The 20,321-nt window shown below is 42.0% G+C and overlaps 1 protein-coding gene across 2 annotated transcripts; it reads left to right on the plus strand.

Annotated features, from left to right (window-relative positions):
* The first annotated feature begins 3,072 nt into the window (after window positions 1-3,072).
* Window positions 3,073-6,288, plus strand: LOC122316086 (glutathione S-transferase T3-like). Of its 2 annotated transcripts, XM_043132620.1 has the most exons (3): window positions 3,073-4,945; window positions 5,033-5,171; window positions 5,540-6,288. In XM_043132620.1, exons 1-3 carry the CDS (start codon window positions 4,520-4,522, stop codon window positions 5,554-5,556), a joined length of 582 nt encoding a protein of 193 aa, XP_042988554.1. In that variant the 5' UTR covers window positions 3,073-4,519; the 3' UTR covers window positions 5,557-6,288. The 2 variants fall into 2 exon arrangements, with proteins under 2 accessions (XP_042988554.1, XP_042988553.1); XM_043132619.1 differs by having other exon boundaries at window positions 5,033-6,288.
* Window positions 6,289-20,321: the final 14,033 nt, after the last annotated feature.

A 20,321-nucleotide genomic window follows, 5' to 3' on the forward strand; every position in this document is an offset into this window, starting at 1 on the left:
CGAGCGGCAGTCGAGCGTTTGAATCTGCTTGAATTCGCTCGAGCGGCCAAAAGCCTCCGCTCGAGCGAACTTGTAAAATCTGCAATATGAAATTTTGCAAGCCATCACATAGTGCTAGTCGTCAAATGTATAGTGCATAGTACTAGCATAGTGAGCTAGCCATCAAAAGAATAGTCCCCTTTGTACTCCTATATATATCGTTGAATCCTTTAAAGAATTCATAAATTTGATACAGATCAATAAGAGAATTTCTTCTCTCTCGCTCTCTCTCAATCTCTTAAAACTCTATCTGAGTTCATAACAATATCTTTATTTTAAATTTTAATGACAATACAAAAATAACATGGTCCTCGTTGACAACGTTTGAACTTATTTTCTTATTGAATACACACGTGGCATCTTTCTATTAATTAATTAATAGAGGATACTCCAGCTGTCAGTGGTCACCATCTAAAGATTCAATCAGACAATTCAGCTTCTTCACGTGTCATGTGCATAATTAAGAATGATACACGTAGTTTTTGTACTTTTCTTTTTTCCATTCATTAGCGACTCTGTTGGACTAAATTAATTCAACAGGTATCCATCATCATTTAATAAATAATATAAAATTTTTATATATAATTATTTTTATATTTTTTATTAATATAATTAATTATATATTAGAAAGATTAATATAGCAATCACGTGAGTAGAATATATATAAAAAATATATAAATATAACTATACCTAGAATTACTTTTAAAAATATATGCATTAAAAATAATAACTTTAACTTCTTTATTAATTAGTTAATGTTGTATCGTTCTAATTTGAAAATGAATTATACTATTTAGAAGTTTCGGACATGCGTAACATATTACTTATTGTAAAATGTTAATGCCTAATTTCACATAACAGGCCAGAAGGAATGAAGGCATTATCTCTAATCTATGATGGTGATTTGAGTGTCAATATAATATTTTTTTATTTATTTATAAAATAAATAATAAATAATCAAATAAAAACAAATAGAGATAAAAATTTACGTAATTCGATATAAAAACTTATTGTTTAAAAGTAAAATTTGTTATGATAATAATTTTATAATCTCTCGGAATCATTAAAAATTTAAGATTTCAGCCTCCCTTAAAAGAGATATTGTGGAGTCGCTTAATCAACCATCTTGGAGAGTAATGTCAAGTAATTATGACTTAGAGCCATACTACATCCACTAATGATGTAGCACGAGACTCATCTTGAGAAGACAATTTTTTTTTTTTACTTTTTTTTATTTATTTATTTCAATCATTATTTTTATATTCTTAATTTTTTATAAAAAAAATCATAATATCAGTTAAAAACTATTTTCTTAATTACTAAATAAAACAAAAAATCGAAATCCATATTCGAGACCCATATCCAGGACCATTGTCGGTGAGATTAGCTTTTCTCTTGCGACATATTTTCACGCATGTCAGTGATGTCATTAGAGGTAAAATGGTTTGCAAAGGGCTGTGCAAGCTTGAGGCAACTCCTCTAAATTTCTAATAAATTGGGGGTTCGCTAGGCTTTTTTTTTTATTAATTTTTTATTTTTTTTTACATTATTTTTTTTACACTTTTAAATATTTTTTTAAAAAATTTATAATATTATTAAATAATATTTTTTTAATTACGAAGAAAAAAATTAAAAAAAAAAATGAGTAGGAAGCTCCAACGAGATCCCCAACCGGATCCCAGCATTTTTCTAAATAAAATAAAATATAGAGTAATGCTACATATAGTCACTTTTGCATATTTTCTATGCACTCTACTAATATGATTGGCTGGATTAATTTTTTTTTAATATCCAACCAATTATATTACTGGAGTGCACAAAAGAGTACACAAAAATGACTGCACTTAGAATTTTTGTAAAAAAATATAAGATCTATTGGAAGAAATTTTGTATGGAAAATTCTATGTGCAGTCATTTTTACGGACTCTTTTGTACACTTCAGTGATATGATTGGTTGTGTATTAAAAAAAAATTAATCCAGCCAATCATATCAGTGGAGTGCGCAAGAAGTGTACAAAAATGACTGTATGTAACATTACTCAATTTGTATTTTTCCGGTGGGTCCCTTATACTTGAGGAGTTTGACCCGAATTTGCACGCCCGGAGAGAGAAAGAGACTTGTATGCAACATTTAGAGGTGGAACAAATTTTTTTTAATAGAGGCAGTCAACTTTTCTAACGTTTAAAACGTTTATGTAAAATAAAAATAGATAAATATTAATCTTAATTTTATAAAAATATTAAAATATAATTATATATAAATCATATTTCGATAATTTGTAACATTAATCTAGAAATAAAATTCTAAAAATACAATTTAATATTTATTTCAAATTTGATCTAATAATAATCTTAATAATATTCATTTATAATTATTTTTATAATAAAATATTTAAAATTTCTTTTTAGTTTATAGAAACTATAATGTGATCTTTTAAGTCATTTTTTATTTTGACATGTAAATCAATTTATCAAATTTTATATAAAATTTAAATATTTTTGTGTCATATTAAGTTTATATATTTGTTTATCATTTTTTATGTACATTAAATTTCGAGAAAGATGTTTTCCAACTACATTAACATCGTGTCATCAACAATTAATCAGTGGCCTGAATCTGTGGATGGAAGAGCCTTTTGTGTGCTGCTTAACTGCTTCACCGAACTACAAGATTCAAAAGTTATTAAATGGGGACCCCATCAGTGGTTGGGGAGGGACCCCTTGCGCTTAAATTCTTAATCACGTAGTTCGAAAAAAGACGTCAAAAGCAATTACTATGGCTGGGGCCACTTCACCTGCAGGATGATGAACACCAGCCGCAGCATTACACCCATAACTGATCAACTGGATGATCGACGCAGACGCAGGTGTGATGTTAGAGCATGAGCAACGGATTATTTATCTTTATCTTCATCTTTAAATTTAAAGATTATATTTTTAAAATATCTTACATTGATATATGCATATCTATAATTTTGAATAAATTGTTACAATATTTATTTAAAGATGAATAACCACTTTTCATATTCAAATATTATTTTTATTCTTCTTTCTCTCTCCAAACTCCCGACCAGCTCTCTTTTTCTCTCTTTTTCTTTCTTTTCTTTTTTCTCTTCTCTCTCTCTTTTCTCTTCTCTTCTTTCTCTATCCCCGAACACCTCCATCCCCGAACGCATGTACTTCTCTCTTTTCTCTCTTCTCTCCATCGCCGAACGGCCTCCATCCCTGAACGGATCTATCTTATTCTCTTATTCTCTCTCTACCGAACAGCTCTCTCTTCTTCTCTTCGACACCCATTTCACCCATCTCTCTCGTTGCTCTGTTTTCTCTCTTGGACGTCCAAAATTTTCTATGCTTTCTTCATCAACGGCGGCCTCTTCTCTCGTCCAAAAGGTGATTTCCCCGAACCCATTTGTGGATTTTGGTTGGAGAATATTTTTCTGTGTTATTTGGCCTGATTAGAAATTTTTAGGATTTTTTTTTTTAATGTGATTGCTCTGAATATTGAATTGAGAATAGAGATAGATAGAACAAACTGAGTTGGTTCTGAGGTTTGTGGTGATTTCTCCTGATTTGTATTTTAATTTGATTCCCCGAACCTTGTACATGGCATTTCGGTTGAGTTTGTTCTGAGGTTTGTGGTGATTTTCCCTGATTTGTATTTTAATTTGATTCCCCGAACCTTGTACATGGCATTTCGGTTGAGTTGGTTCTGATGTTTGTTTTGATTTCTCCTGATTTGTACATGCATTTGATTCCTGTCATCTTGTACATGGCATTTCGGTTGAGTTGGTTCTGAGGTTTGTTTTGATTTCCCCTGATTTGTACATGCATTTGATTCCCCTGATCTTGTACATGGCATTTCAGTGGGACAGCAATGGCATTTCAGCTTTGTAAATTTTTTTGGGGCTTATTTGCATTCTTTAGTACTCTAGAAAGAGATTGCTTAACATTAGTATTCGGAGCTAATCATCTTAATTACGCCAGTGATGTTGAATTTGTATAAAAACCAGTTGGCCCGAAAAGTTACCCTTTGAAACAAGATGATAGGATAGTTGAGCTGAGTTATTAAAATCAACTGCCTCTTTCAAAGGCTTGTGCCAACTGGAGAAGGGAATCAACAAAGCCAACACACTTGCCAAACTAAACATATTCTTATGGTGTGCTGACATTCAATGTTGTTTTGTTTTGTTTTTTCGGGCTTATTTGTTTTTGGGGCTTTTTTGTTTTGTTTCTGTACTGCCTTGTTTTATGGACATTTAATATGTTAAGTATTGAATTGCTATGCCATGTTTTTGTATGTCATTTGAGCAAAGATGCACAACATGGAAATGCATGCCTTTAGACTAGATGCACATCACTTGCATTCAGCATGCAGTAGCCATATATTTTACCTTATAATCTCCCATATGCATTGCATACATTCTTTTTCCCATGTGCTGTTTTAGTAACACTTTATCCTTCAATATTTTGTTGAAAGATGAACTGTTTAATTGATGATGACCCATTCTTCACCACACTATTGGAAAGTGATGAAATTGATATAAACAACCCCCCTATGGGCAGTGCAAGTGTTGATGTCCAAGCGACACAACCCCAACGGGAAAAAAGGAAACAAAAATCCCAGCGGGGTGTGTCATTTACTGCAGAGGAAGATACCATCCTCGTTTCAGCTTGGCTTAACATTAGTATGGATCCCATACGGGGAACTGACCAATCATCTACACAAATGTGGAGTAGAATTTATGAGTACTACTCCACATATAAAAAACCTAATTGTCAAGAACGATCTATAGCTTCTTTGAACAATCGGTGGTCAATCATTCAAAAATGCGTCAATAAATTTTGTGGTAGCTTAGCCCAAGTTGAAGGAATGCATCCAAGCGATGCAACTGAGCAGGACAAGGTATAATGCTTTTTACTGCTGTTTTGTGGTTGTAATTATTAAGTATTTGCAATGACATTAGTATTAATTGTGGAAACTATTTTGTAGATTGATAAGGCAAAAATCTTGTACCGAGAGAACCTCAAACATAACTTTACCATGGATCATTGTTGGAATCTATTGAGGCACCAATCAAAATGGCAAGCACACATGGACCTCATAAAAAAGAAAAATGGGTCAAGTTCAGGTATTACTCTAAACTCAATACCTTTAGGAGAAGACATGGAAAATGTGCCCGTCGATTGTGAGAGGCCTCCTGGAAAGAAAGCTGAAAAAGTAAGAGAGAAAGAAAGAAAATGTAACGAAAGACAAAATCTAGTAATTAAGGAGGCCTTAAGCCAAATGACAGAAGATAGGAGGACTTGTATGATGGAGAGAAGAGAATCACAATTGAAGTATGAGAATGAAAGATCTGAGTTACTACTTCTTAAGAAGAGAAAACTTGATTTGGAAATTAAGGCTGAAGAAGATAGATCTAACTTAGTAACTCTTAAAAAGAGAAAGGTTGATATTGAAATTATGTCCAAAGATATTGATACGCTGAATGGTGTGCAGCAAGAGTATTTCCATAATCTTCAAATGGAGATCATTGAGGAACAAAGGAATAGGGCCATATCTCGTACATAGTTTTGACTATGGTTACTTATTTTGGGTATTTTGAAATTGTAAATATTTGCAATGACATTATTTTGGGTCTATTTGTACTGCTGGTTGCACCAAATTCGAACATTTTTTTGTAATACTGGTTACACCAAATTCGAACATCTTTTTGTACTACTGGTTGCTATCAATTTGCTTTGGAAACTGTTGAGAGCTGCTATGGAGCTGGTGGTTGTTGCTGTGGAGCTGAATTTTGCTGCCGTGGAGCTGCTGTGGAGCTGAATTTTGCTGCTATGGAGCTGCTGTGGAGCTGCTACGGAGCTGCCAAGTTGTATTAAAATCAACTTTGTAGATTTTCTACTAAGTTGATTTTGATACATGGGATTTAGTAGAATTTGTATGGAGGTTCTTTTGGTTGGAAGTTGAATTTGTATGGTATATATTTTACAAACATTGAATTTATGAGTTGAATTGTCCAAGTTGTGAATTTATATGAAATTAGAAGTCACATAGAGTATGTGTGGAATATATATGGTAGATTGAATTTATTGGACTTGGATGTAGAATTTGTATGGCATATATTTTGGGAACATTGAATTTGTATGGAATAGAATTGTCTAAGTTGTGAAAAGGAATGAAATTAGACCACACATAGAGTATGTGTGGATTTTTTTGTGTTGCTGTATATATAAACAGCTGTGAAATTTATTGGACTTGCTGTTTGGAATTTTTATTGAATTTATTGGAAGTGCATAGGCATTAAACAGGCAAGGTCATCTACACAAATGTTGGGGACAAAAGCTTGTGGAAGTTAAAACTCACATATAAGGCTCTTTTTTTTTTTTTTTTTATGAAACAATAGAATGATAAGTTGATAACATATAGTTAGACGCTATAGTATGATAAAATGTTAAAAGTATGATATGATAACATATAATTAATATCTAATAATAATCAATATTAACTATTAATGTCGTGTTTCGTACGCCCTCGGGTCGGGTTGCTCAGTGGCGCTGGTCTTTACTCGTGGTGGATCCTGAGGCAGGAGAGAGGTGGCCTTGCGGTAGTCTGGGGAACTTTCGATGTCAAAGTTAGTATAGAGAAGAGATAAAAAAAAATGGTTTAAAGGAGAAGACAACAATTGTGTATAATTGACAATAGAATTGAATTCATTCTCTTTTACTTTATAGTTCTGGTTGACCTTTATACTTGGTTTTTTGGGTTAGGAGGGCCATGCCTTGTGTTATGGGGTAGGGAGACGCCTCTCCCCAAAGTCTCCACTGCCATATTGAATTTAATGTGACGTGATTTTCTTGGTGTCAGTCATTTAATGCGGTGTGGGTATCTGGTAGAATTGCCCATTGCCGTCTCTTTCCTTTTCTTCGATCATAGTTTCCCGCGCCCTTTTGCAACATCTCATCTCAATATTGATGATTACCCTCGACCCGCACGGGTCTGGAGCCCACCTAACTCGTATGGGTCTAGGACCCGCCCCAGGCTACCAAGGGGGGTTTTCTGGGCTCGGGTTGAAATTTTCGGGGCTTATGGGGCCTGGTGAAGTAAGGGGCTTGGGGTAGTATTATGGACTTTAGGCCATGATAAAAATAGCCCCTAATAGTTACCCTGCCAATTCTTATCAGGTTGACCTGATAAAAATTTTCATATCTTCTTGCTTATCACAGTCTTCACCACATGGTGGCATGAGCTGGTTAGTGGCCATTCCACGTGTCCAATGCTGATTCCTCATATACTATTATCGGGGTGTTGACATGGTTCCTGTCTCTTCACATACCCTACAAGTTAGGCTGTTAGATGCTACTCCTTTTCCACGACTGTGAGACCGTGCCTTTAAATTTGATCCTCTTCCATCCACGTTGCTATCTCTCTTCTGCCTTTTATATTTTTGCTATGCCTACTGCCCCCCTTTTTTTGCAACTTCAACCCTTCACTGCTTAACTTAGCTTTCCTAGCCCCAATGGCTTCCTAGAAATCCACCAATCTGACTAGCTCCGTGCACCACTATGATGCTGACTCATCAGAGTTGGGGTTATTGGGTCGCCATTGGCACTCTGGGGCCACCTTGACCTTTCTTCAATCCCTGGTGCTGACCTACCACATTCCGAATTCAGTTACTCTGAAAGTTCTTGGGCCACATCAAGGGGTCGTGAATGCAGATGGCTTGGAGACGTGGGTGGCCCTTTTTCCTAGCATGTTTTCCTTCAGACTAAGATTGCCCTTTCCCTGTCCTATCCATGAAGTCTTGTACTGCTTGGGGCTGGTGCCTGCTCAGCTTCATCCGAATGCTTGGCTGATTATGATGTGCTGTTGTGTGCTATGGCGACGGGCTCTATAGAAGCTTGACCCAGAAAATGTTGATATTACTTACCGTGAGTTCCTTCTGACTCACCATGTACAAAGAGGAACATGAGAAATCTGCAACTTTAGGGGAATGGCGCTTGCTTTGGTTGTGTTGGAGTCGAGATATCGTGAAGTCTCAAACTAGTCTGGTAGATTCTATTTTGTGGATGGCCGAGGATGGGAATTCCCAGTGAGGCAGGTTTCCCTGGCTGAGTTCCCAATCAAGGTGGTCTAGAGAGTTGTGTAGGGTGACAAGGTTGTGAGCCCTTTGGCCACGTCGATTGAGTTGTGTCGCATCGTAATCATGCGGGATTGGGCAGTTTGGCACCCGCTCCTAGTTCACTCCGAGGTCTCCTTGGGGAAGACAGTCTGGCCGCTTTCCTTTCCCTATTGGGTTATGTCATTCTCTCTATTCGGGATGTGGTGGTTGATCCTTTGTTGCACTCTTGAAGGAAACGGGCTGCTGATTCCTCTCCCGAAGACAAGGGAAAGAGGATTTGTCCAAAGCCAAAAGGGGAGGTCCAAATGTCTCCGAAGGCCTTGGCTTCCTCGACGATTAGTGCGGCTCATCCTGTCTTAGCAAAGCTGGTTGGCCCTCCTTCTTTTGCAATGCCCTCCCAGCAATGGCGGGCTAGGGAGCTGCCAGGTCCAAGTGCAACTTCTAAGTCTCTTCCTCTTATTGTCCTTATGGAGGATCCCGTTTCCTATGTATCTCGGCGGATGCATTTGGTACTTCGCGAAGGGTGGAAGTGGTCAATATGTACTTCTGGAGTGCTCTTCTGGATAGGGCACCTCCGCAAACTCGAAAGGTGGAAACCCCTCCGGAGCTGAATGTTGAGATGTCTCCCTCTTCATCATCCACTGCTCTATCCTTGATTGATGCCTTTGATCTCAATGAGGCTTCGGATCCCCTTATGGTAGATCCCGACGATGAATGTGTCTCTGATCCTGGACGCGTTTGTGCAGTGGGTGAGAGCCTGACTGCTGTCGCTCAAGCCTGACTAGTGGCTGGTAGAGTTGCTAGTGGGTCTAGAGAAGGAAGATTGGTATACGCGCGAGACTCTTCCACCCCACCAAGCCTTGGAAGGAATGTGCTGGATGTGCCTTTAGTTCGCACCCCGCCGAGCCATGGCAAATCGGTGACTGTGGCCACAGGTCCTTATGGGGGTGACGGTCGCCAGCACGGGGACGAGAGTGGCCCTTTTGTGATGGCTCATTCTATTTTGTAGGTGAGCGAGGATGCTCTGATCGAGCCTTGCAGAGGGGTGCCAATCAGGTCCCCAAGAAGGGAAATGCATTCTCCAGGGACTGCAAATGTAGTAGTTCCTGCCGATCCTTTGAACGAGTCCCTGTAGGAGGATCCCGCCATGGGCCGTGAAGTGGAGCAGCTGCAAAAACTTCTCTCTGAGGTACTTCTTATATTCTGCATTCCCTTTCAACTTTCTTGATCTTGAGTCTGTTGTCTAACCTCATAGTCTGTGCAGGGAATCAGAGAGCTAGTCTAGCGCGTTGCTAAAAACGAGATACAACATCTTCAGTCCATAATGGAGCAGGGGAGGGAAGAGCGGGGATGCTTGGAGGAAGATTTGGTTGTGGCCCGGGATTGGGCTTTGAAGGCCCAAGAGTCTATGAGTAAGCTCCAGGAATCGCAGGACCTTCTCCGAATAGAGAATGAGGAGTTGAGGGGCCTGCGAGAGCTCCACTTATGTTGGATCAAGATGCTAGAGAGGAAGCATTCCGACCCATCGGCCATTGTGGAGGATCACAGGGCTTTGTTGGCTGCGGCCAGAGTCCGCGAGGAAGAGGCACTAGCTGACCTGGCTTCCACCAGTGAGAGGATTGCCTGTCAGGACGTGGTTATCTAGGATCTGCATAGCGACCTATTGCAGGTGCAAGAGATGGCTACGCAATCAAGTAAGCAGCTGGGGAAGGCTCTTTCTGTCCGCGACAAGGCGTGGTCTCACAGGTACCTAAAGGCCTTAGACAGGATGCGTGACTACGTCATCCTCAACCCTCAATGTAGTTCAGAGGCACTGGAGGTGCATATGCGGGATTTGGACTTCAAGATTCTCGAGCCTGACACTGCCGCCCTTAATCATACTGGCGAGCTAGGGTGGGAGACAATCCCGAATGCGTTTCTAACAGAAGATGACGACCGCGAGGACTTCTCCCCTACGAGCACTTCTATGGCTAGCACAAGGGGAGAAGACTTTGAAGATGTCTCGGTTAGCACCCAACGTGAGCGGAGCTCTGCCGAGACAGGCTCTTCTGATCAGTGGGAGGGCCTGAAGCTTCCTGGTTTTGACCCTCCTCTAAGGCACTCATATTGGTTGCTCTTAACTTCGATGTGTACCTTGGCTCAGGGTTGGCCTTGTGAAGCTGAGTCCTGCGGTGACATCTTATGGAGACATCGTGGCGGCCTCCTTGAGGCTCCCGCAGATGCCTTTCCAAAACTTATGCTGTTGTTCATTACTAGGGGATGTTTTGAAAAGATGGCATGTCCCCAACTTTGTGGGACAACTGTTCAATGGATTTCTCTGCCTCAGAACTCCTTGTATAGTTCACGGTTCTTCCTTACGTCCCAGGTTGCCCTCCGAGGCTTCCTTCCTTGGTCGGGCTATCAAAGGAGATTTCTAGCATCCTGGGCTTGCTTAGGCCCGAGCACTTCCTCTCCGACCCAGGGAGGAGTAGGAGTATGAGAGGGGTCCCGTGGGAGGGACCGCGGATGGTTTCTTCTTCAACTTGAGCTCTTCGGGGAGTCCATAGAGCTCAAGTTGACCGCAGCCCCCTTTCGAGCCAATTTCTGTCCTAGTTCCCAACCTCGCCTCTGCATTTCTGGGTTGGTGCCTGTGATATCCGCTCCTTCTTTCTTCTTCTTTTTCTTTAAGTATGAGTCTCAATCAACGTGCTGAGCTTTGGTCTATGTGCTCAGCCTTATCCTGCATGTTGTACCTTGATGGCGTGTTCCGAAAGTTATCCAACGGATTTCAAAGTAAAATAAATATTTTAAAATTTACAGATATTTTAAATATTATGAAAATATCTATAGGAGGTATTTCCAATCTTATTAGATAAGCTTGTTTTTAAAATAACACAATTATAATATTTGAATGAGCTCTAAAAATATTATAATTATGGATAATTACTTAAATTAAATATTTTAGTTATTTTAAAATATTAAGAGGTTTAACTTTACGTTGAAAATTCTAAATTAATTTAAATAATTTTATTCTCTTTGAGTAATTAACGATACTTTATCATTTCAAATAATGATGAAAAAATATTATTTTATAAACTTTAGTTTATAAAATAATATTCTATCTTAATTCTTCTAAGTGTTTTATTTAAATAAAACACTTACGCATTTTTAAATCAGTGTTTAAACTCATTGTTAGATCGTTTTGAGGATCCCGAAATGAAAACTTTAGGTTAAATACCCAGGCCCCTCTTTTTTCCTCACCACTTTTTCTCTTTTTCCTTTTCTCTTTTCTCTTTCCTCTCTCTCTCATACACGTCCAACCCGTGCTCCCTCTTCATCACTATATGTGAACTTCATCTCCATGGCCCAGAGACCACTGGCCACCGTTGGCCTCATCGCCGGTCACTGATCACTCCCCACATGCCGGCCAACACTTCCTTCCGTAGGCCAGCTCACACGCTCCTCCTCTCTCCTTCCACGGCTTCATTAGCCGAAATGGGTAAAACTACATCTTCCTCCTCCACGCCGCCTTACACGGTAGCTACAGTCTCACCTCCAATCACCAAATGACCACCACCCTTCAGCCATCATTCCCTCCCACCGGCAAGCCCCCACGTGCCCTCCTCGTCCCTCCATGGCACCACCCTCAAAATAGGTTTTCCTCCCATTTCCTCCACCTAGAGCCACCATACACGGCTGAAACAGCCACCAAGCACCACCAACGGCTTCACCAAATCATGAGCTTCCTCCTCATGTCCTCCTTTTCCTCTACCTCTCTCTCTTTCTCCGATGGGTCTCCACAACCTTAGGTTCGGTTGCACCACCATACACGGCTACCCATGGTATTTCACCACCGCCACCATCACCACGAACTTCCCCAACAAATTTTATGCCCAACGGAGTTATACACAGCTCTCACTCTCCAAGGCACGAGTTACACTTTTAGTGGCCGATCCGGCGCCGTGAGCCACCGCTTGGCCACCACCTCGCCACCACAACTCCACTACATCTTCATCTTCCTCTACCTCTCTCTAACTTCTTATGAAGTTCTATGGCCTTCCTCTACCTCAAGCAACTTCCCTCATTTTTGGATGCACTGTTCACGGCGTGATGCCACCGTGCTCTGCCACCTTTGACCACCACGAGGCCACCTTAAGCCTTTCCAAGACCACGCCTAACTATTCTTAAACCCAAACCGCCACTTTATGTGGTGGACAACCACGGTACGCAGTATTGCCGCCACGAACGACTCCTCCAATACTTTGATTGTGACGATGGTATAATCCTTTATCTTTAGTTATTTATGTTTATAGTAGTTGATTGGTTAGACTGTAGACTGTGTAGTTAGTATTTGTAAAGTTCGCTACGTAGTTGTGAAGCGAAGTGTAGTTGTGAAGTGTTGGGCTTGACTGTGTAGTGTTGTGGGCAATGCTGTGAGTATGGACATGAGATGGATGCCATAGTTGTAATACAGCGTGAAGTGTGAAGGGAGTACGCTTGGAGCGTACTTTGTGTAGTGTAGCGACACACCGTGTGACATGCGTTGTAGTAACGTGTGGCATAGAATGAAGAGAGTACATGTGACATGTGCTCCATGTTGTATGGCAATGCACCGTGTGGTGTGTGTCGTGATAATAAGTGTTGTAACGAAGGGGGTATGCGTGGCAATATGGCCTGTAGTTCAGGATGACGGGTGTTGCATTGTGGTTGACTATGGCTAAGAGTACATGGAAGCGGTGAAAATGTATCAGAGAGTGCAGCAAAAGTATGATGGGCATCATGACGTGACTCAGAAATTGTCTCGAGCTACATGACATAACAGAGGTGCATTTTGGATGCAGTCCTCTCCTATCAAGTGTTGGGATGAACTTGTATAGAGCTGGGAAGTAGGAAGAGTCCTATCGACCGGGTCTGAGCAAGTTGGTATTGGAGTATGGAGCTTGTTTATACAAGTGGGCGTTCATTGGGATTATAAGTTAGTCTTAGGTGATAAAAAGGGATGAGATACAAGTGTTTCTGGCTAGACACGTGTGCCGGACAGGTTTACCATATGTAATAGGTAATCTGTCCTGATCATGGTTACATGGTGTTTTAGCCCTAGAGTTGGCTTGAATTCCTGTAACCTGTCTGGATGGGAATGAAGATTTAGTATGGGCTATGATACATGAAGGTAGTGACGAGTATATAGTTTAACGTTGGGACGCATGACTTTGTTGGTTGGAATCATGTGTCGGATTGTGGAAATAGAAGAACGAGATGAAGGTCTTAGTGTCTTAACCCCAAGGTGAATCACGGGAATTCGCTTTAAGGAATAAGACCTCGAAAGTTTTAATATAGTAAATGGCACGTAAGAGCTCAGGGATGGATAGAGAGTGTTCCAAGTGAGGCATAATTCTATTTTGAGAATAGTTACTTAGGCATTAGATAGATGATGATGTAAGGTTATGTGTATGCATATAGGTTGTCATCTGACACGCACACAAATGGACTACATGGATTGAGTATGGCATGAAGTCCAGGTAAGTATTATGTTCATACTCTTCTAAAGTTTTCTTAATACAAACGAAGAAAGAGATGAAAGCTTTTGTTTAAAAGGAAAATGAAACTTTTCTCCACGAAAACACTTTTTACGAAAGAAAAAGGACGAAACATAAGTTTTCAAGTATAAGTATGTAGCGACCCTCCTTGCCAGCCCGTTTTCATGCACCCAATGTATGTATATTTATGCATGTGAATGGATGTTATAAGTAGTACGTATTGTATGTATGTTGATGAAAAGAAACAAAAAGAAGATTTAAAAGACAAGTAAGAACTGTAAGAACGGTAAGGACTGAAACTGCAATTGACTATTTCTAAAACAACCATTAGGAAAAGAAAGAAAACTATTTTTTAAAATGACTTTCTCTGATAAAAATAATTATTTCTAAAACAACTTTTATGAAAAAGAAAGAAAACCATTTTCTCTTAAAGAAACTTATTTTAAAACAACTTTTACAAAAAGAAAGAAAACTATGCCTTAAACGACGGGAAGAAAGTGTTTTAAAATGTCCATTTGAAAGTGAGGCCTCGGCCCTATGTTTTAAAGTGTCCCTATGAAAGATGATGCTTTAAATGATGTCATTAAAGATGATTTGTTTCTAAAATGACTTTTATGAAAAGAGAAAATTATTTTAAAATGACTTTGTATGAAAGAAATGAACTAAAGAACCGTAAGAACTGCAAAGGAAAGGAAATGACTGTAAAGGAATGAACGGACTGAAATGAATAGATGATGTATGAAAATACATAACAACCACATGGACTGAAATGGAAATGGTACCAAATGAATGGACTGGACTAGGCAAATTGCAATGCCAGGTATGTAGTACTGGTAGTGCACCCAGTGCTGCACCCTGACTGAATGAATTCCCAACTCGTGGCCACAGGCAGAATCAGGTCTAAAAGACCGCTAACCCTAGCACACGGGGCGTAACAATGTGCTATGACCAATGAAAGTGATAAGAATGAACGTATACATGTTAAGAATGAATGCATGTATGTATGGATGAACGGAATGCATGAATGTACGTAAGTAAGAAAAGATGAATGCATGAATGTATGTATGTATGAATGTATGTAAAAGAACGAATGCATGAAAAGACTCTTTAAATAATAAAGACAGCAACATGTGGGGAACTGTTTTAAAGAAAAAAGGATGTTTTTAAAGAAAAATTTCACCTCGTAACGTTTTAAAATGAACTAAAAAGTGTATGCATGCTAAGTACGATATGTATATATGGAATGATGAATGCATGACTGAAAGTCTATGTTATTATATTTTAACGGTATGAAGTAATGCTTACGAGTTATCGACTCATTTTAGTTTTTATATGTACTTTCCCAGGGATAAGATGAGCATGACAAGTCAGGACGGGCACAACCCAAGGGAAAGAGCACGAAGGCCTAAGCAAGATGTTTTATATGAAAAACTTTAATTATGAAATTTAATATTTTCTGCTGAAATATTTTAATTAAGAAAATGAATTTTAATTATAACATGGAGTCTTTTGTATCCTGGCATAAAAGAAAAAGAAATTTTAAAGGAATCGTAATTCCCGTCGATTTTTATCAAAATTGAACTGAAAATGTCCCACCACAAGGACGGGCATTACAGTGCCTCTCTAGGATTGTTGTTTGAACCCTGAGAGCCCTATTCCTTTTTGCCGATGGCGCCGTACACCGCTGGAGTCGACTTGGACTTTCAAACTGTTCTTTCTGTTTAGTTTTCTTCACTTTTAATGCTTTTACTTGTGATGCTTTTCATTACACACGCCTTTCACAGGTAGTGATGCACAGTTCATTTGCTCACATTGTAGTGAGTTGATGATTATCCTGCTGATATCCTATTGGGCATAACTGACCTTTTGCCGTTGTCGATCCTTGAGACTGTTTGTAGTCAAACTAGCTTGCGATCTTACACATAAGGTCCCCATTTTTCTTGAATTACGCCACATAGTTGAAGCCACAATAGAAATTCCCTCAATGCGTTGTCTTGCTGACTTGGCCTTTTTTCAGTAGATGGTCGAACGGTGCGTAAGCCAAACCCGACCATGTTTGCTGCAAAAGTTAATGCGAAGGTGTATATATGTGATTTAACTTGACCAATATTGACCTATCTTGCCAATTCGGCGTGGTGGGACTTCAAGGCCTCTACAGGTTTAAGCTGATCTCCGGACTTCCCGCACTCCTCCGAGGTAGGGGCATGTTCGCTCCCTCGAGGAACTTTCCCGTGCCGGGAAAGCCTTCGTTCATTCCCTTACATTAGCCTTCCCACGTGAGGTGATTTTCTAGGGGAAGGTCCGTTGTTCCCTTATGGAGCCTTCGTTCATTCCCTTATGGGAGTTTTCCCGCCCTCGAGAGCATTCCCCCTAAGAGAGGATGGTCATCCTCTCAGGGGAGCTTTCCTTAATAGAAGTTTTCCGACACGAGGAGTATCCTCGGGGGAGCCTTCATTCATTCCCTCAGGGAAGCTTTCCTAATTGAGGTGGTTCCTCGGGGGAGGTTCGTCATTCCCTCAGGGGAGCATTCCATCGTGGGAGCTTTTCCGCGCTAGGTGTATCCTCAGGGGAACCTTCGTTCATTCCCTCAAGGGAGTTTTCTCCCGTGAGGTGGTTCCTCAGGCAAGATTCATCATTCCCTCAGGGGAGAATTCCTTTGTGGGAGTTTTCCTGCACTCGGGAGTTTTCCCCATAGCAGAGGATCGTCATCCTCTCTAAGGAACATTCATTCGAAGGAGTTTTCCAACGCTAGTGAGCTTTCCCGTCCGAGGAGGATCCTCGGGAGAACCTTCGCTTATTTCTTCAGGGGAGCTTTCCAGTGCAAGGTGGTTCCTCAAGGGAGGTTCATCATTCCCTCAGGGGAGCATTCCCTCGCCCGCGAGAGGTGTATTCTCCGAGGAGCCTTCATTCATTCCCTTAGGAGAGCTTTCTTGCGCGAGGTGGTTCCTTAGGGAAGGCCAGTCATTTCTTCATGGGAGCCTTCATTCATTCCTTAAGGGAAGCATTCCCTAGGGGGAGTTTTCCTGTGCGAGGTGTATCCTCAAGGGAGCCTTTGTTCATTCCTCAGAGGAGCTTTTTTGGGAGAGGTCGTTCTTCAGGGGAGGTTTGTCATTTCCTCAGGGGAGCATTCCCTTGTGGGAGATTTTTAGCACCCGGGAGCTTTCCCTTGTGAGGAGGATCCTTGGGGAAGCCTTCGTTCATTCCCTCAAGGAAGCTTTCTCACGCAAGGTTCATCATTCCCTCAAGAGAGCATTCCCGTGCGAGGTGTATACTCGAGAGAGCCTTCGTTCATTCTCTCAGGGGAGCTTTCCCTCGCGAAGTGGTTCATCGGTGGAGGTCCGTCATTCCCTCGGGGGAGCTTTCGTTCATTCCTTAAGGGGAGCATTCTCTAGGGAGAGTTTTCCTATTCGAGGTGTATCCTTGGGGGAGCCTTCATTCATTCCCTCAAGGAAGCTTTCCCGCTCGACATGCGACGTGTATCCTCGGGGGAGCGTTCGTTCATTCGCTCAGGGAAACTTTTCCGTGCGAGGTGGTTCCTTGGGGGTTTGTCATTCCCTCAGGGGAGCTTTTCCGCGTGAGGTGATTCCTCGAGGAAAGTTCGTCATTCCTTCAAGGGAGCATTCCTTGTCGGAGTTTTCCCCACAACGGATGATCGTCATCTTCTCTGCAGAGTATTCCTTCGAATGAGCTTTTCTCGTGCCCAAGAGCTTTCCTATGTGAGTAGGATCCTTGGGAGAGCCTTCGTTCATTCGCTTAGGGGAGCTTTCCCGCGCGAGGTGGTTCGTTAGGGGAGGTTCATCATTCCCTTAGGGAAGCATTCCCTCATGGGAGCTTTCCCACACGAGGTGCATGGCCTCAGGGGACGTTCATCATTCCCTTAGGGGATTATTCCTTCACGGGAGCTTTCCCGCTCAAGATGGTTCTTCAGGCGAGGTGCATCATTCCCTCAGGGGAGCCTTCATTCATTGACTAAGAATCGTAGTCATTTACAGTTTGGGACTGGTTCTGCAAGCTTCCTGAAAGAGATCCAGTATTTTAATTAATCTACCACAAGTTCATATTTACAAAGCAAGCAGACAAATAATAAAAATATGAGAAAATGGGAAAGGCGCCGGTTGTCCTTTCTTCTTGGCATTGGCCCCGCCTCCTCCCTCCTAGTCGGGATAGCATGCGTCTTGACGGGAGCCTATCACGACTTCAAGATTGGCGCATGCCCGTGTAGTGTGTCGCTTCCCCCTTGGTGGGATTCAACTCTTGCCTATTGCATTCCCGTGCCAAGGCTTGCTCTCCTAAGATCTCACCGATTCCCTAGACTGTAGGGAACTTGATTTTCAGGTGGTAGGTGAAGGTGATGGCTCGTAGCTAGTTAAGTGTTGGGCTTCCGATTATGGTGTTGTAGGAGGAATGAGCCTTCACTACCAGAAAGTCGACCATAACTGAGGTGATGCAGGATGGGTTGCCCCACCAAAACTGACAAGGTGATGGTCTTCACTGGCTGGACCGTTTCTCCTGAAAAGCCTTTGAGCGACATTGGGGCTGGTTGGTGTCAAGCCGTGTCTATCCCCATGAGGATGAACGCGTCCTAGAACAAGATGTCCACCGAACTGCCGTTGTCGATGAGGATTCTTCTGGTTGTGAAGTTAGCGATCTGCATGGTGACCACCAATGTGTCGTCGTGCAGATAGGAGATTACAGGAATACCCCTTCCTCATTAGCTTCCCCAAAGGAGATTACAGGAGCAGGCTTGGTTCTGGGGTGCTTTGCGGGTTGGTAGGAGGTTGAGTAAACTTCTCGGTATCGAGCCTCTCTAGCGTGAGCTTTTCTCCTGGACAAAGTTGCCCCTCCACTGACGAAACCTCTTGCAATGGTGCGAATCTCACCTACAGGGGGAACCGTCTGGTACACTTGTTGAGAGGGTGGAGGCGGTTCTCGCTGTGTGTCTCTTCTTCTCAGGTTTTCCTGCCTAGTTTGTTGGTGCTTCCGGGTGGGACTCCTCTCCCTGGAGCACCCCCTCCATGGCTGCTCCCCCCGTTTGAAGGGTGGATACCGCGGTGGATGGTAGCCTGTTGGAGGTGATCAGCACTCCCCGGTGTTGTGGGAAGTGGTTCGATGGTAGGTGCAGTAGCGACGTTCCCCCGAGGTGTGCTGCTTCTCCTCCGTGATGGTGAATGTTGAACGGTCGAATCTATGCCGTATACCTCCCACATCGGGCTCCTTATTTCTTGACTCCCGTTGTTTGCATTCTATCTTCTCCCGGGTGGGCCTTTGGTCAGGGCCTTTTCCCTTTTGCGCGCCCCCTCCACCTCCTTCTATCGGGGCTCAGTCAGGGCGTGGAGGGTGTCCTCTGCATTGATGAAGTTGTCAGCCTGATCTATGAACTCTCAGAGAGTGGTAGGGGCCTTTTTTTTTCCAGCTCTGCCATGAATATCGATCAGGGCCAAACCCCTACGAGTAATGCCGCCAGCGTGATCTTCTTGTCTTGGTCTTTCGCGGTCATCCACTCCTTGTTGAACCTGGCCAGGTAAGTCTTTAGGCTCTCATATTCCCTCTGCTTGATGGTGAGGAGGTAAGCGGTCGAGCGTCTTCATCTACAACTGGCCATGAAGTGAGTGAGGAATAGGTGGGCTAGCTCATTGAAGTTCTCAATGGATCCAAGCGCCAAAGAGCCAAACCATGTTCTCGCAAGTCCCTTCAAGATCAGCAGGAAGGCTCTGCATGCTAGCTCCCCGGGAAACCTTTGCAGCGTCATGTGGGTCTTGAAGGTCTCAAAGTGCTCCACTGGGTCTCAGGTCCCATCATATGCTTCCATGGGTTGGACTCGGAACTTTGGTGGCAATGGGACCACCATCACCTGTGCATTGTACGGTAGGCCCGTGCTGACCAGTAGTTGGTCTACTGAGGACGTATGGCCCATTTTCCTCGATACCTCCTCATACTTTCCCTAAAGGTTACGCAGGTCCTGCTACATGCATTTCCTCTTGTCCTGGGCATTGTTGCTCTCTTCCTCTTTTCTCGAATGGTGTTCGCTGACACTGGGCTTGTCTTGGTCTACCGAGTCGCGAAAGTTATCCTTGAGGGCCTGGTTTTCCTCCCGAAAGTCTTTCACTTAGTTATTGAGCCTTCCGATGAGCTGCTCCATAGCGGCCAACCTTGCTTCCGTGCCGCTTGCCATGCTTTCGTCCTGCTCTCGTGCCAGCTGAGAACGCGTTCTCGTAGGCATATGAAGGACATGCTCAACCGTAAGATTAGTCGAATCTCACAGACGGCACCAAGTGTTAACATCGTATTTCATACGCTCTTGGGCCAGGTTACTCAGCGGCACGAGTCTTCACTTGTGGCAGATCTTAAGCCGAGAGAGAGGTGGCACTGTGGTGTCCCGGGGAACCTTCGATGCCAAAGTTAGTATAGAGAAGATATTAAAATATATATATATATATATATATATTTAAAGGAGAAGACAATAGTTGTGTATAATTGACAATAGACTTAAATTCGTTCTCTTTTACGTCGCAATTCTGGTCGACCTTTATACTTGGTCTTTTGAGTTAGAAGGGTCATGTCTTGTGTTATGGGGTAGAGGGACGCCTCTCCCCGGAGTCTCCACTGCCATACTGAATTTAATGCAGCGTGGATCTCTGGCAGA

The sequence above is a fragment of the Carya illinoinensis genome, chromosome 7, assembly GCF_018687715.1.
Source record: "Carya illinoinensis cultivar Pawnee chromosome 7, C.illinoinensisPawnee_v1, whole genome shotgun sequence".
Classification (NCBI taxonomy): domain Eukaryota; kingdom Viridiplantae; phylum Streptophyta; class Magnoliopsida; order Fagales; family Juglandaceae; genus Carya; species Carya illinoinensis.

What these genes read in the sequence shown, in the direction of transcription:
- LOC122316086 (XM_043132619.1), top strand. Translation starts at nt 4,520, where the DNA reads ATGAACTGTTTAATTGATGATGACCCATTCTTCACCACACTATTGGAA. An exon ending in ATGCAACTGAGCAGGACAAG is followed by an intron (nt 4,946 to 5,032) that starts GTATAATGCTTT and finishes ACTATTTTGTAG; the next exon opens with ATTGATAAGGCAAAAATCTT.